This window comes from Amphiprion ocellaris, chromosome 8 (assembly GCF_022539595.1).
Source record: "Amphiprion ocellaris isolate individual 3 ecotype Okinawa chromosome 8, ASM2253959v1, whole genome shotgun sequence".
NCBI lineage: Eukaryota > Metazoa > Chordata > Actinopteri > Pomacentridae > Amphiprion > Amphiprion ocellaris.
In genome coordinates, this window is record NC_072773.1 from 31,310,571 (window position 1) to 31,327,425 (window position 16,855).

Consider the following 16,855-nt stretch of genomic DNA (forward strand, 5'->3'; position numbering starts at 1 on the left):
TGGATTCAGGAGAGTCCACAAATGTTGCCTCATGAAACCACAACAAGAACATCTAATGAGTATCAACACACTACAACCTACAAGTACAACTATCCCCGTTGCTGTAATTCACTGAAGTTGGGTAACTTCAGGTAACATTGATCTATTGATCTATTAATGTGTGTGTTCTTGTTAGCGGCTGTGACTTTGGCCTTGGAGGTTCTAATTGGTTAGAGGCTTTGTGGCTGCTGCTGGGATGTTCAGCTAAATATTATTGATCGGATCTGTTTAAAAGAATCAAAGGGAAAGAAAGAACGTTTCATATATCATTTACAGTACATCTCAAATGAAGTCAGTATTTCTGGTTGTGGCTGGATTCCCTTGGAGCTCTGTCAGACAGTTCTTATATATTAGCGTGTTGTCCTGACAGCCTGATTCATGCTCAGTTCTTGTTTATCAGCTGTGTGTTGGTGCTACTGATTAAACAACAGGCACAGGGACAATTTAAGAACAGATGCTTTAATTCAGCCTTCCTTACATCTGTTTTATCTGTTTAAACCTTTACATCTGCTGCAGTTGTTAGACTGACACCTCTCTGACTTACTACATTGCAGCTTAAATTGTCTCAATAATCACCTGAGCCACTCACATGTTCAAAGTTTCTCAGACTATGTCTAGTTAGCATCAAAATTAGCAAACAGGCTACAAAGATAAGTTTATTTAATACCAAGAGCTTTTTTGCTCAGTATCTTATGTTATTCCCCTGGACAAGTGCTTCACAGAGTAACTTAACAACCTCTTAAAATCTTATCTTTGCTGACCTCCAGTGGTGTAACTTCCCATCTTGTTGTACATACAGTATGTGCAGATGTCCTCCAAGACCCACAACATCACTGCTAGATGCTGCTCAGCCAGAGAGAGCAGCAAAGCAATGCCTTTCCACCTGGTTTAAGTTACTCTCGGTTGGAATTTACTCAGATCATTGAGTATTTAATTAGGGCATTGAGTGTGAGTGGTGTGACCTTTAAAAAATGCAATTTCTTTATTTACTGCAGGAAAGTCTGGAGTATATCTTTCTGGTCATCTTCACGCTGGAGTGCTTCTTGAAGATAGTAGCGTATGGTTTCGTGTTCCATGAAGGAGCCTATTTACGGAACTGCTGGAACATATTGGACTTTGTCATCGTCTTCATGGGGTAAGATGAGCTGTGAGGTGCAGGTGGATATCTCTGTTGCCAAAGGCCGCAGGCTCCATTTGAACAGACACTGATACTTTATTTTTTGTAGTTAAATATGCTGTATCCAAACTGGAATACATATCTGCTATTTTGTATTAAAGCCATACGTTTGTAGGGGTAGACACTCATGGCTGTGTCTTTCTTCCCTGCAGTCTCTTCACCTTTGCTTTGGATACCATAAACAAGATAGCAGGCGTGCCCATGGAGAAAGGTGGAGGGTTTGACATGAAGGCGCTGAGAGCCTTCAGAGTCCTGCGACCCCTTCGTCTTGTCTCTGGAGTCCCCAGTAAGGGCTTTAATCCACACATGCTGCAGAGAAACCTTGTTTCTGTGTAATAATGTTGATCTACTGGATGTCCTGTGCATTACATGTGAAGAAGGACAGTACTGAGATTTTGTGGTTTTGTATATTTGGTTTTACTGCTACTTTCCAGGTCTGCAGGTGGTGATGAACTCCATCCTCAAAGCCATGCTGCCTCTGCTGCACATCGCCCTGCTGGTCTTCTTACTGGTCACTATCTATGCCATCATGGGTCTGGAGCTGTTTAAGTGCAAAATGCATAAGACCTGCTATTACACTGACACAAGTATGTATAGAAGTACACAATCAGACTTTCTTTCTTACATTGGGCTTTTATATAAAGTGGCATTATTTATCTGTTTTCTGTGGCCCTGCAGATATCTATGCCACTGCAGAAGGTGAGCTGCCGGCTCCCTGCGCTCAGGCTGGTAACGGACGCCGCTGCATGATCAACGGCTCTGAGTGCCGGCCTGGATGGGAAGGTCCAAACAATGGCATCACCCACTTTGATAACATCGGCTTTGCCATGCTGACCGTCTACCAGTGTATCACCATGGAGGGATGGACCAAAGTGCTCTACTGGGTCAGTAGCTGCTTGGTTATTGCACCAGTATCTCTACATTAATCTACAGTTTTGACTTTAATTGTGCACAGCATGATGGTGTAAAGAAGAATCCATTGTTTTCTTTCTGTCTTTCAGGTTAATGATGCCATAGGAAATGAATGGCCGTGGGTCTATTTTGTACCTCTCATTCTGTTGGGCTCCTTCTTTGTGCTCAATCTGGTTCTTGGTGTGCTCAGTGGGTAAGACAGCTGTTATTCTTTCTGCTCTCTACAAGGTTCTTGTTTCTTCTTCACATAAATGAGCATAAAGTCAGATAATCGCACTTGTATATGTCGTGCCACACAGAGAGTTCACCAAAGAGCGAGAGAAGGCCAGGTCACGTGGAGAATACCAGAAGCTGCGAGAGCGTCAGCAGCTGGATGAGGACCTTCACGGCTACATGGAGTGGATCACTCACGCTGAAGTCCTGGATGCCGACAGAGAAGGCAAAGGTCTGCTAGATTAACTGCCTCAGCTCCTCACTCCATGTAGAGACATTGTCAGCTTACAATTGTTTTTCCCTTCCCAGGTCTCCTGCCTTTGACCAGTGGAGATTCAGACACAGACAGCCTGTATGACCTGGAAGGCAAAAGTCGAATTGTCTACTACTAGTGAGTTTGCAGTTCTGGAAATGCATAAATGCTGACATGTAATATCGACAGCAGGTTGGATCGGTAAGCCTGGGTCGTTTTTGTGTTTAGCCGCCTGGCTCGCCGATGGAACCGTTTCTTTAGGATGAAGTGTCTGGTGTATGTGAAAACCAAGACCTTCTACTGGGTGGTGATGTTCCTCGTCTTCCTCAACACTCTGACCATAGCCACAGAGCACCACCACCAGTCTGTCCAGCTGACTGCCCTGCAAGGTGGATGGACACATTTGAACACGAAGAATTATTATTTTTTTGCATAAATCCCATTCCTCACAGTTTTATTTTATTTGTCTGCCTCCTCTTTCACTTCGACAGATGTGGCCAGTCGTGTGCTGCTGGTGCTGTTTGTCATTGAGATGTTTGTGAAGATGTATGCTCTGGGACCAAGAGCATATTTCATGTCTCTGTTTAACCGTTTTGACTTCTTTGTGGTGCTCTGCGGCATCCTGGAGATGATCCTGCTGTCTGCGGGGGCTGTGACTCCTTTAGGTTTCTCTGTACTCAGGTGTATCCGGCTGCTGAGGATTCTCAAAGTCACCAAGTAAGTCTAGTCCCCTTAAATTGTAATGTTGCATCAGTTTTAAAGGATTGTAGTGTAATTTCGTTTACTGTTTTGCAGGTACTGGAAGTCTCTAAGCAATCTTGTAGCCTCCCTCCTCAACTCTGTTCGCTCCATCGCCTCCCTGCTCCTCCTCCTCTTCCTCTTCATCGTCATCTTCTCGCTCCTGGGCATGCAAGTGTTTGGCGGGAAATTCAACTTCGCCGACCACCGACCCAGACGTAGCAACTTTGACAACTTCCCTCAGGCCCTGATCAGCGTGTTTCAGGTAAGGCTACGGTATTATCAACCGATACTCTGCTTTAAACTATTAGCAACAGATCAACAGTTGCTTTTTAACCCTTAACTGTCTCTCAGATCCTCACAGGAGAGGACTGGACCAGCATAATGTATAATGGCATCATGGCCTATGGAGGGCCTGTGATCCCCGGCATCCTAGTGTCCATCTACTTTATTGTCCTGTTTGTTTGTGGAAACTGTATCCTTCATGCATCTTGGATTTAAAAAATTATACCGATGGCAATAATGTTCACAAAACCGGTTCTTGTTTTCCTGAGCTCAGTGCAACCAGATATCCTCCTCAATGTCTTCTTGGCCATCGCCGTCGACAACCTGGCAGAAGCTGAGAGTCTGACTTCGGCTCAGAAAGAAAAGGCAGAAGAGAAGATGAGGAGGAAGATACTAAGGTGGCTAAAAATAACACCAAACTTTAACCCCAGGTGAGAGGATCTGCTCTGTCTATGCGTAGATAAATTTCATCTTCTTTTGCCCTTCAGGTCCAAAATGCCTGAGAAGACTGATGAGGAGAGAGAGAGGATAGCTAAGAAACTGGCAGAGCAGAGAGCCAAGATGGAGGGCATGCCCACCACAGCCAAGGTTAGCGTTGTTGCTAGTATCATATCACATCTACTCTTCACAATGATTTATTCACAAGGAGGGTTTATAATTCCCATATATCTTTTTTTCCAGCTTAAAATCGATGAATTTGAGTCCAATGTCAATGAAGTGAAAGATCCCTTTCCACCTGCTGACTTCCCCGGTAAACAAAAAAAAAAGTGTTTTTTCTTGCATCTTAGACTCCCACATATCTCAGCGGTGTAATTGTAGCAGAAGGAGGTCACTAATTCCAGGCGTCTGTATTCATTACACCATCTTGGCTATGTTACAGCACAAGGATAGTAACCCCTCTTCACTATTAGACTCAGCTGATTCCCTGAGTTGTGATTATAGCAGTCTAAAGCTATTTTCACACCCCTCTGGTGGCGACCATATAAAGCCCACCACATGATTCAGCACTGGGAGATTTTTCCTGGGTCTTAGGTTTTTGTTTTAATACCCATGGTGAGTGACTATGTCATTGCACTGCAAAGTTCGGAGTCATTTTTTTCTGCATCATAGGTGATGATGAGGAGCTAGAGCCTGAAATTCCCATCAGCCCTCGGCCCCGACCGATGGCCGACCTGCAGCTGAAGGAAGAAGCAGTTCCTTTGCCTGAAGCCAGCTCCTTTTTCATTTTTGGTCCTCAGAACAAGTAGGAATCTGACGGTTTCTGTGCAAAAGCACAACCTTGAAATATATATATCATAAGAAAGAATGCAAATGAATACCTGTGCCTGTATGCTCACATTCGGCTGATAACTTTCCTACAGGTTCCGTAAGCTGTGCTACAAGATCATCAATGCTTCATCCTTCACCAACTTAATTCTCCTGTTCATCCTGCTGTCCTCCATCTCGCTGGCAGCTGAGGATCCCATTGATCCAAAATCCTACAGAAATCAGGTGACCACCAGGTCCAGACCAACGTATTGTATGGTACCTCTTGAAATAAGGCCACAATTGATAGCAGCCTGTTTTGTCTGTGCTCTTCTTAGATCTTGGCCTACGCTGACATTGTCTTCACCACCGTGTTCACCATTGAGATTGTACTAAAGGTAGGTTCAGTAACATGTAATGGGATGCATATTTCATGTGATGTTTTGTTTTGAGGGGCACTGATTTGGTTCTTTGAGACGGATACTAGCTAATACTAACACTAACTACTAGCTTAGACTGATGACAGGTATATTTTAGTTTTTTATTTTTCAAAGGTGACATTTTTCTTCCATAAAAAGCAAGTATGTCCTTTGTTTATTTGATGCTACTCTTCAACATTACGAAAATCACAGGCCTCTAACATGTTTTACGTGATAGAGAAGCATTTAGGATCACAATGAGAAGGGGTTTTTTTCCAGGTTGGACGTGTTTTCCACTGAGATTGATGAACTGAGATTACATATTCAATTATGAGACAGCTGAATGAGTCAATGACTTAACTCACAACGACAGCAGTTATTGTCCTGCTGAATTGTTAATCCGATATTTATTGATCTGACTGTAAATACTGATAGAAACTAGAAAGACATTCAGAGAGCACATCCATCACCATGGCAGATCCCATATCTCACCATTTTAACCCTCCTGTTGTCTTCATTTACGGGCACCAAAAAATATTGTTTCCTTGTCTGAAAAAAAGATATAACCCTACATCATAGCTTTCTTTAGAATGTGGTGATCTATGAAGTTCCTGCCACCTTTACCATCCACCGCTCCCCTACTTCCACACCAAAATTTAATGAGTGCTAATGCTCCACCTTTCTAAGTTTCATGAAATATGGAAATATAGTTCTTGTAACTCCATCTTGGCTTTCAACTTTGTGGAATAATAAGTTTATGACATTTTCAACATTGGGGCCAAATATTTTCTCGAATAAGTGACTTAGAATTTGGAGTCCAAGGTAATGTCTTCAGATGTGTTGTTTTGTCCAACCAATATTGTAAAACCATGAGATATTCAATTAAGTATCTTATTATTATACATTTTAAACCTGAGCATAGTTCCTTCTGATTCATCAGGCATATGGGTTCTGTAAAGCGTCTTGAGACAATTTGACCTGTAATTGGCGCTACATTAATAAAACTGAATTGAATTGAATTCTTCTGTGTATAACTTTACTATATTTTATTGGCAGATGACCGTGTACGGAGCATTTATGCATGAAGGCTCTTTCTGCCGTAACTCTTTTAACATCCTGGATCTGATTGTGGTCACAGTGTCTCTCTTGTCTATGGGAATGGAGTGAGTTTATATTTTCACAAAATTAGATGTAGAATATCACCATTATTATTAATTGTGCTATTTAGTTAGAATTGCATGTCAAGGCTTACTTTTTGTCATGTGATATCTGCAGATCCAGTGCCATTTCTGTGGTGAAGATTCTCAGGGTATTGAGGGTGCTGAGGCCTCTCAGAGCCATCAACAGAGCCAAAGGCCTGAAGGTACAACATATGCATTAATAATTCCCCTAGGAATATCTGGGTGTGAGTCATTCTTAATTAGATACTTTACTTGAAAAAAGTATCAATACAACAAAGAGAAAAAAACTCAGTTGCATGTAAAAACCTGTGTTTAACCCTCCTGTTGTCTTCACTTATGGGTACCCAAAAAAATATTGTTTCCTTGTCTGAAAAAAATCCAAAAATTAACCAAAAAAATTCCCCAAATTTCTGAAAATTTGCAAAACCTTCAGGAAGAAAATTCCAATAATTTCTTAAAAGTTTCCCTTAAAGGTTTATTTTAAAAAGATCCCCCAAATTTGGCAAGAAAATATTTTCAAAAAATGAGTAAAAATCTTCCAAAAAAATCTTGAAAATATCTAAAGTGATTACATATATATCAGTAAAACTTTTAATATTATCTTTAAGAACATTCACCAAAAAAAGCAACCAAAATGCAGTGAAATTCGCTGGATTTTGGTTGATTTTTTTGTGAATGTTCTCAAGTAACATTTTTAACATTTCTTTTTTCCCTCCAAAAAATGTTCAAAGATTTCCCAAAAATGTTGAAAATGTGGACATCAGAAGTTTCACTGTGAAAATATATATTTTTTCCCCCACATTTTCAAACTTTAAAATGGGTCAATTTTGACCCGTAGGACAACAGGAGGGTTAAAATCTTACTCAGGCTAAAGCTCTTATTACCTGTTATTAGCAACATCTACTTGAAGTATAAAAAGCCCTTTCTGCTAAAAAAAAAATTGTTCATGTGACTTATATTTTATTGACATGTATGACCCAGTTTTTATTTTTATGTTTGTAAAGTGTCATTTTACTGTTACCAAGTGCCAAGTTTATCTTTAGCAGCAAGTAGTTTAGTCCAGTGATTCCCAATATTAAGTTCAGCATCTGTCTGAAAAGATGAATCTGAACAAACATCCTTTTCTGTAATATTACTCTTTTTTTGTAAAACATTGGATACTTTTATCTCTTTTGGCTTGAAAGCCATTCAAGAAATATGGCAGGGAAACAACTCTTTCATAGTGTTGCAGTTCTCCAGTATATAGACATCTGAAATGTGATAAAGAGCCCTAAACAGAAATGTTTTAAAAAGTCAAATAAGCAATACATTTTGGTTTTTTATATCATAATAACAAATGTTTTGTAATATAACATAATTACTAGTAATTATAGCTGTTTCATAAATGTAATGCTGCATAAAGTATAATTTTGTCTCCTAAAATGTAGTGGAATAGAAGTACAGTTGTGCTCGTAAGTTTCTGTACCCTGGCAAAATTTGAGAAATGTTGTCCCTTTTTTTAGAAAAAATGTTTGATCATGGAAAAACTTTTCTTTTAATACTTTGCCAAGGAACAGTGGAGTTATGTGACGATCGGTGTACGTTTGTCTGTGAATCTGTCTGTCTGTCCGTGTGCAACATTACTCAAAAACAGACAAACGGATTTGGATAAAATTTTCAGGGGAAGTCAGAAATGACACAAGGACCACCTCATTAAATTTTCACTGTGATGCGGCTTATAGTCTGGATCCATGGCTTTATTAAGGATTTCCCATTGCCAGATATAGCGGCTGGCATGGCATCGCTGTAACCATGACAACAAGTGAACACTGTCAGTTACCTGCTGACGATCACGATTGCCATCCTACTACAAATTGACTGTGATTTATCAGTTGGAAATCCTACAAGGAACAATTGATTATACTGTGGGGTGTTTCTGAGTCCCATCAATTCCTGCTACCCGCTACATATTTAGGTCACGTGATGTAGCAAACCCCAGTCAAACAATGGTGAAGCTCCTGATGTTTCACAAAGCCTTTATTTACATTCAGGCATCAGCCTTATTTTCAACACAAATTCACCTTTCTGTCCTTCACTCCTTTCTTCAGGAAACACCGTAAGAGCTTTTCTCCATTGCAGCCAGGAGCTTCTAAGTTTAGTCACATCCTTTGCTGGACAGCAACAGCATAGAACCGTTTTATTTCATCTTTATGTGAATTTTTGGACTTTTCAGCAGCGTCTTCGTCATGTCAAGAAACCGCTTCGTGGATAAACACTTCCTGTGCCGCTGGAATGGTGACAAAATAAAAGCCTGTAACATTAAATTATACGCTTTCAAAATAAAAGCATGGAGGGAACGGTTATTTTAACACTAGAAAGACAAAGGCTTGCCAAAATTGAAGAATTCTTCAACAGACCTTTATAAGAGGAATTTACACATAATTTGGTATCCATACATAACATTCACATGCATGACACATGCTTGTGCTTAGCAAGGTCAGTTTCTATTGAATATTTCATCCGTCAGAAATGAAAGTATGTCATCCAAAATATCACAAAAATGTCATAGTTTAGTATGTCGTCCAAAATGTGGAAAAAATGTCATAGTTTAGTATGTCATCCAAAATATCACAAAAACGTCATTGTTTAGTATGTCGCACAAAATGTGGGCAAAATGTCATAGTTTAGTATGTCATCAACGGATCAGCTTACACTGTGGAAAAAGACACGAATTGCGGGGCGCAAGGGGGATATATTCTGTATATTTTTTCTTTGAAAAAAAAATCATCATGAATTTTGGCGCAAAAAAAACGCCATACTATACTATGTCGTAAAAAAAATGCCATTTTTCAAACATGTAAAATCGTGCCATATGATGAAATAATGTAAAGGAGGCCGTGAAAAACACTCCAGAAAGGTTTTCTGTGAAAAAAAATCACCATGAATTTTGGCGTAAAAAAAACGCCTTACTATACTATGTCGAAAAAAAATGCCATTTTTCAAACATGTTGTAAAAATGTGCCATATGATGAAATAATGTAAAGGAGGCCGTGAAAAACACTCCAGAAAGGTTTTTTTTGAAAAAAAAATCACCATGAATTTTGGCGCAAAAAAAACGCCTTACTATACTATGTCGAAAAAAATGCCATTTTTCAAACAAGTTGTAAAAACGTGCCATATGATGAAATAATGTCAAGGAGGCCGTGAAAAACACTCCAGAAAGGTTTTCTTTGAAAAAAAAATCATCATGAATTTTGGCGCAAGAAAAACGCCTTACTATACTATGTCGAAAAAAAATGCCATTTTTCAAACATGTTGTAAAAACGTGCCATATGATGAAATAATGTCAAGGAGGCCGTGAAAAACACTCCAGAAAGGCTTTTTTTGAAAAAAAAATCATCACGAATTTTGGCGCAAAAAAAACGCCTTACTATACTATGTCGAAAAAAAATGCCATTTTTCAAACATGTTGTAAAAACGTGCCATATGATGAAATAATGTCAAGGAGGCCGTGAAAAACACTCCAGAAAGGTTTTTTTCGAAAAAAAAATCACCATGAATTTTGCCGTAAAAAAAACGCCTTACTATACTATGTCGAAAAAATATGCCATTTTTCAAACATGTTGTAAAAACGTGCCATATGATGAAATAATGTCAAGGAGGCTGTGAAAAACACTCCAGAAAGGTTTTCTGTGAAAAGAAATCACCATGAATTTTGGCGCAAAAAAAACGCCTTACTATACTATGTCGAAAAAAAATGCCATTTTTCAAACATGTTGTAAAAACGTGCCATATGATGAAATAATGTCAAGGAGGCCGTGAAAAACACTCCAGAAAGTTTTTTTTTGAAAAAAAAAATCATCACGAATTTTGGCGCAAAAAAAACGCCTTACTATACTATGTCGAAAAAAAATGCCATTTTTCAAACATGTTGTAAAAACGTGCCATATGATGAAATAATGTCAAGGAGGCCGTGAAAATCACTCCAGAAAGGTTTTTTTTGAAAAAAAAATCATCACGAATTTTGGCGCAAAAAAAAACGCCATAGTATACTATGTCGAAAAATGTCATTTTGCAACATGTTGTAAAATCGTGCCATATGATGAAATGATGTAAAGGAGGCCGTGAAAAACACTCCAGAAAGGTTTTCTTTGAAAAAAAATCACCATGAATTTTGGCGCAAAAAAAACGCCTTACTATACTATGTCGAAAAAAAATGCCATTTTTCAAACATGTTGTAAAAACGTGCCATATGATGAAATAATGTAAAGGAGGCCGTGAAAAACACTCCAGAAAGGTTTTTTTTGAAAAAAAAAATCACCATGAATTTTGGCGCAAAAAAAAAACGCCTTACTATACTATGTCGAAAAAAAATGCCATTTTTCAAACATGTTGTAAAAACGTGCCATATGATGAAATAATGTCAAGGAGGCCGTGAAAAACACTCCAGAAAGGTTTTTTTTGAAAAAAAAATCATCACGAATTTTGGCGCAAAAAAAACGCCTTACTATACTATGTCGAAAAAAATGCCATTTTTCAAACATGTTGTAAAAACGTGCCATATGATGAAATAATGTCAAGGAGGCCGTGAAAAACACTCCAGAAAGGTTTTTTTTGAAAAAAAAATCACCATGAATTTTGGCGCAAAAAAACGCCTTACTATACTATGTCGAAAAAAAATGCCATTTTTCAAACATGTTGTAAAAACGTGCCATATGATGAAATAATGTCAAGGAGGCCGTGAAAAACACTCCAGAAAGGTTTTTTTTGAAAAAAAAATCATCACGAATTTTGGCGCAAAAAAAACGCCTTACTATACTATGTCGAAAAAAAATGCCATTTTTCAAACATGTTGTAAAAACGTGCCATATGATGAAATAATGTCAAGGAGGCCGTGAAAAACACTCCAGAAAGGTTTTTTTCGAAAAAAAAAATCACCATGAATTTTGCCGTAAAAAAAACGCCTTACTATACTATGTCGAAAAAAAATGCCATTTTTCAAACATGTTGTAAAAACGTGCCATATGATGAAATAATGTCAAGGAGGCTGTGAAAAACACTCCAGAAAGGTTTTCTGTGAAAAGAAATCACCATGAATTTTGGCGCAAAAAAAACGCCTTACTATACTATGTCGAAAAAAAATGCCATTTTTCAAACATGTTGTAAAAACGTGCCATATGATGAAATAATGTCAAGGAGGCCGTGAAAAACACTCCAGAAAGTTTTTTTTTGAAAAAAAAAATCATCACGAATTTTGGCGCAAAAAAAACGCCTCACTATACTATGTCGAAAAAAAATGCCATTTTTCAAACATGTTGTAAAAACGTGCCATATGATGAAATAATGTCAAGGAGGCCGTGAAAATCACTCCAGAAAGGTTTTTTTTGAAAAAAAAATCATCACGAATTTTGGCGCAAAAAAAAACGCCATAGTATACTATGTCGAAAAATGTCATTTTGCAACATGTTGTAAAATCGTGCCATATGATGAAATGATGTAAAGGAGGCCGTGAAAAACACTCCAGAAAGGTTTTCTTTGAAAAAAAATCACCATGAATTTTGGCGCAAAAAAAACGCCTTACTATACTATGTCGAAAAAAAATGCCATTTTTCAAACATGTTGTAAAAACGTGCCATATGATGAAATAATGTAAAGGAGGCCGTGAAAAACACTCCAGAAAGGTTTTTTTTGAAAAAAAAATCATCACGAATTTTGGCGCAAAAAAAACGCCTTACTATACTATGTCGAAAAAAATGCCATTTTTCAAACATGTTGTAAAAACGTGCCATATGATGAAATAATGTCAAGGAGGCCGTGAAAAACACTCCAGAAAGGTTTTTTTTGAAAAAAAATCACCATGAATTTTGGCGCAAAAAAAACGCCTTACTATGCTATGTCGAAAAAAAATGCAATTTTTCAAACATGTTGTAAAAACGTGCCATATGATGAAATAATGTAAAGGAGGCCGTGAAAAACACTCCAGAAAGGTTTTTTTTGAAAAAAAATCACCATGAATTTTGGCGCAAAAAAAAATGCCTTACTATACTATGTCAAAAAAAAATGCCATTTTTCAAACATGTTGTAAAAACGTGCCATATGATGAAATAATGTAAAGGAGGCCGTCAAAAACACTCCAGAAAGGTTTTTTTTGAAAAAAAAATCACCATGAATTTTGGCGCAAAAAAAAAGCCTTACTATACTATGTCGAAAAAAAATGCCATTTTTCAAACATGTTGTAAAAACGTGCCATATGATGAAATAATGTCAAGGAGGCCGTGAAAAACACTCCAGAAAGGTTTTCTTTGAAAAAAAAATCATCATGAATTTTGGCGCAAGAAAAACGCCTTACTATACTATGTCGAAAAAAAATGCCATTTTTCAAACATGTTGTAAAAACGTGCCATATGATGAAATAATGTCAAGGAGGCCGTGAAAAACACTCCAGAAAGGTTTTTTTTGAAAAAAAAATCATCACGAATTTTGGCGCAAAAAAAACGCCTTACTATACTATGTCGAAAAAATATGCCATTTTTCAAACATGTTGTAAAAACGTGCCATATGATGAAATAATGTCAAGGAGGCCGTGAAAAACACTCCAGAAAGGTTTTTTTTGAAAAAAAAATCACCATGAATTTTGGCGCAAGAAAAACGCCTTACTATACTATGTCGAAAAAAAATGCCATTTTTCAAACATGTTGTAAAAACGTGCCATATGATGAAATAATGTCAAGGAGGCCGTGAAAAACACTCCAGAAAGGTTTTTTTTGAAAAAAAAATCATCACGAATTTTGGCGCAAAAAAAACGCCTTACTATACTATGTCGAAAAAATATGCCATTTTTCAAACATGTTGTAAAAACGTGCCATATGATGAAATAATGTCAAGGAGGCCGTGAAAAACACTCCAGAAAGGTTTTCTTTGAAAAAAAAATCATCATGAATTTTGGCGCAAGAAAAACGCCTTACTATACTATGTCGAAAAAAAATGCCATTTTTCAAACATGTTGTAAAAACGTGCCATATGATGAAATAATGTCAAGGAGGCCGTGAAAAACACTCCAGAAAGGTTTTTTTTGAAAAAAAAATCATCACGAATTTTGGCGCAAAAAAAACGCCTTACTATACTATGTCGAAAAAATATGCCATTTTTCAAACATGTTGTAAAAACGTGCCATATGATGAAATAATGTCAAGGAGGCCGTGAAAAACACTCCAGAAAGGTTTTTTTTGAAAAAAAAATCACCATGAATTTTGGCGCAAGAAAAACGCCTTACTATACTATGTCGAAAAAAAATGCCATTTTTCAAACATGTTGTAAAAACGTGCCATATGATGAAATAATGTCAAGGAGGCCGTGAAAAACACTCCAGAAAGGTTTTCTTTGAAAAAAAAATCATCATGAATTTTGGCGCAAAAAAAACGCCTTACTATACTATGTCGAAAAAAAATGCCATTTTTCAAACATGTTGTAAAAACGTGCCATATGATGAAATAATGTCAAGGAGGCCGTGAAAAACACTCCAGAAAGGTTTTCTGTGAAAAAAAATCACCATGAATTTTGGCGCAAAAAAAACGCCTTACTATACTGTCGAAAAAAAATGCCATTTTTCAAACATGTTGTAAAAACGTGCCATATGATGAAATAATGTCAAGAAGGCCGTGAAAAACACTCCAGAAAGGTTTTTTTTGAAAAAAAAAATCATCACGAATTTTGGCGCAAAAAAAACGCCTTACTATACTATGTCGAAAAAAAATGCAATTTTTCAAACATGTTGTAAAAACGTGCCATATGATGAAATAATGTCAAGGAGGCTGTGAAAAACACTCCAGAAATGTTTTCTGTGAAAAGAAATCACCATGAATTTTGGCGCAAAAAAAACGCCTTACTATACTATGTTGAAAAAAAATGCCATTTTTCAAACATGTTGTAAAAACGTGCCATATGATGAAATAATGTCAAGGAGGCCGTGAAAAACACTCCAGAAAGGTTTTTTTGGAAAAAAAAATCACCATGAATTTTGGCGCAAAAAAAACGCCTTACTATACTATGTCAAAAAAAAATGCCATTTTTCAAACATGTTGTAAAAACGTGACATATGATGAAATAATGTCAAGGAGGCCGTGAAAAACACTCCAGAAAGGTTTTTTTTTTAAAAAAAATCACCATGAATTTTGGCGCAAAAAAAACGCCTTACTATACTATGTCGAAAAAAAATGCCATTTTTCAAACATGTTGTAAAAACGTGCCATATGATGAAATAATGTCAAGGAGGCCGTGAAAAACACTCCAGAAAGGTTTTCTTTGAAAAAAAAATCATCATGAATTTTGGCGCAAAAAAAACGCCTTACTATACTATGTCGAAAAAAAATGCCATTTTTCAAACATGTTGTAAAAACGTGCCATATGATGAAATAATGTAAAGGAGGCCGTGAAAAACACTCCAGAAAGGTTTTCTGTGAAAAAAAAATCACCATGAATTTTGGCGCAAAAAAAACGCCTTACTATACTATGTCAAAAAAAAATGCCATTTTTCAAACATGTTGTAAAAACGTGCCATATGATGAAATAATGTCAAGGAGGCCGTGAAAAACACTCCAGAAAGGTTTTCTTTGAAAAAAAAATCATCATGAATTTTGGCGCAAAAAAAAACGCCTTACTATACTATGTCGAAAAAAAATGCCATTTTTCAAACATGTTGTAAAAACGTGCCATATGATGAAATAATGTCAAGGAGGCCGTGAAAAACACTCCAGAAAGGTTTTCTGTGAAAAAAAAAATCACCATGAATTTTGGCGCAAAAAAAACGCCTTACTATACTATGTCGAAAAAATATGCCATTTTTCAAACATGTTGTAAAAACGTGCCATATGATGAAATAATTTCAAGAAGGCCGTGAAAAACACTCCAGAAAGGTTTTTTTTGAAAAAAAAAATCATCACGAATTTTGGCGCAAAAAAAACGCCTTACTATACTATGTCGAAAAAAAATGCCATTTTTCAAACATGTTGTAAAAACGTGCCATATGATGAAATAATGTCAAGGAGGCCGTGAAAAACACTCCAGAAAGGTTTTCTGTAAAAAAAAATCACCATGAATTTTGGCGCAAAAAAAACGCCTTACTATACTATGTCGAAAAAAAATGCCATTTTTCAAACATGTTGTAAAAACGTGCCATATGATGAAATAATGTAAAGGAGGCCGTGAAAAACACTCCAGAAAGGTTTTTTTTGAAAAAAAATCACCATGAATTTTGGCGCAAAAAAAACGCCTTACTATACTATGTCGAAAAAAAATGCCATTTTTCAAACATGTTGTAAAAACGTGCCATATGATGAAATAGTGTCAAGGAGGCCGTGAAAAACACTCCAGAAAGGTTTTCTGTGAAAAAAAATCACCATGAATTTTGGCGCAAAAAAACGCCTTACTATACTATGTCGAAAAAAAATGCCATTTTTCAAACATGTTGTAAAAACATGCCATATGATGAAATAATGTAAAGGAGGCCGCGAAAAACACTCCAGAAAGGTTTTTTTTGAAAAAAAAATCATCACGAATTTTGGCGCAAAAAAAACGCCTTACTATACTATGTCGAAAAAAAATGCCATTTTTCAAACATGTTGTAAAAACGTGCCATATGATGAAATAATGTCAAGGAGGCCGTGAAAAACACTCCAGAAAGGTTTTCTGTGAAAAAAAATCACCATGAATTTTGGCGTAAAAAAAACGCCTTACTATACTATGTCGAAAAAAAATGCCATTTTTCAAACATGTTGTAAAAACGTGCCATATGATGAAATAATGTCAAGGAGGCCGTGAAGAACACTCCAGAAAGGTTTTTTTTGAAAAAAAAATCACCATGAATTTTGGCGCAAAAAAAACGCCTTACTATACTATGTCGAAAAAAAATGCCATTTTTCAAACATGTTGTAAAAACGTGCCATATGATGAAATAATGTCAAGGAGGCCGTGAAAAACACTCCAGAAAGGTTTTCTTTGAAAAAAAAATCATCATGAATTTTGGCGCAAAAAAAACGCCTTACTATACTATGTCAAAAAAAAATGCCATTTTTCAAACATGTTGTAAAAACGTGCCATATGATGAAATAATGTAAAGGAGGCCGTGAAAAACACTCCAGAAAGGTTTTTTTTGAAAAAAAAAATCACCATGAATTTTGGCGCAAAAAAAACGCCTTACTATACTATGTCGAAAAAAAATGCCATTTTTCAAACATGTTGTAAAAACGTGCCATATGATGAAATAATGTCAAGGAGGCCGTGAAACACACTCCAGAAAGGTTTTCTTTGAAAAAAAAATCATCATGAATTTTGGCGCAAAAAAAACGCCTTACTATACTATGTCAAAAAAAAATGCCATTTTTCAAACATGTTGTAAAAACGTGCCATATGATGAAAT

At 36.7% G+C, this 16,855-nt stretch overlaps 1 protein-coding gene across 1 annotated transcript in view; it reads left to right on the plus strand.

Moving 5' to 3' along the window:
• The window catches only part of LOC111581021 (dihydropyridine-sensitive L-type skeletal muscle calcium channel subunit alpha-1-like), a 34,561-nt gene that overhangs the window by 3,244 nt on the left and 14,462 nt on the right, over positions 1-16,855 (plus strand). Inside the window, exons 3-21 of the mRNA XM_055012708.1 lie at positions 1,035-1,174; positions 1,369-1,502; positions 1,651-1,803; positions 1,895-2,100; positions 2,218-2,321; positions 2,428-2,573; positions 2,651-2,732; positions 2,823-2,983; positions 3,086-3,311; positions 3,390-3,597; positions 3,687-3,807; positions 3,901-4,015; positions 4,106-4,205; positions 4,299-4,368; positions 4,728-4,860; positions 4,979-5,108; positions 5,201-5,260; positions 6,338-6,444; positions 6,557-6,644. Of these exons, the coding sequence (XP_054868683.1) occupies positions 1,035-1,174; positions 1,369-1,502; positions 1,651-1,803; positions 1,895-2,100; positions 2,218-2,321; positions 2,428-2,573; positions 2,651-2,732; positions 2,823-2,983; positions 3,086-3,311; positions 3,390-3,597; positions 3,687-3,807; positions 3,901-4,015; positions 4,106-4,205; positions 4,299-4,368; positions 4,728-4,860; positions 4,979-5,108; positions 5,201-5,260; positions 6,338-6,444; positions 6,557-6,644 (2,484 nt within the window). The remainder of the gene's footprint in view (positions 1-1,034; positions 1,175-1,368; positions 1,503-1,650; positions 1,804-1,894; positions 2,101-2,217; positions 2,322-2,427; positions 2,574-2,650; positions 2,733-2,822; positions 2,984-3,085; positions 3,312-3,389; positions 3,598-3,686; positions 3,808-3,900; positions 4,016-4,105; positions 4,206-4,298; positions 4,369-4,727; positions 4,861-4,978; positions 5,109-5,200; positions 5,261-6,337; positions 6,445-6,556; positions 6,645-16,855) is intronic.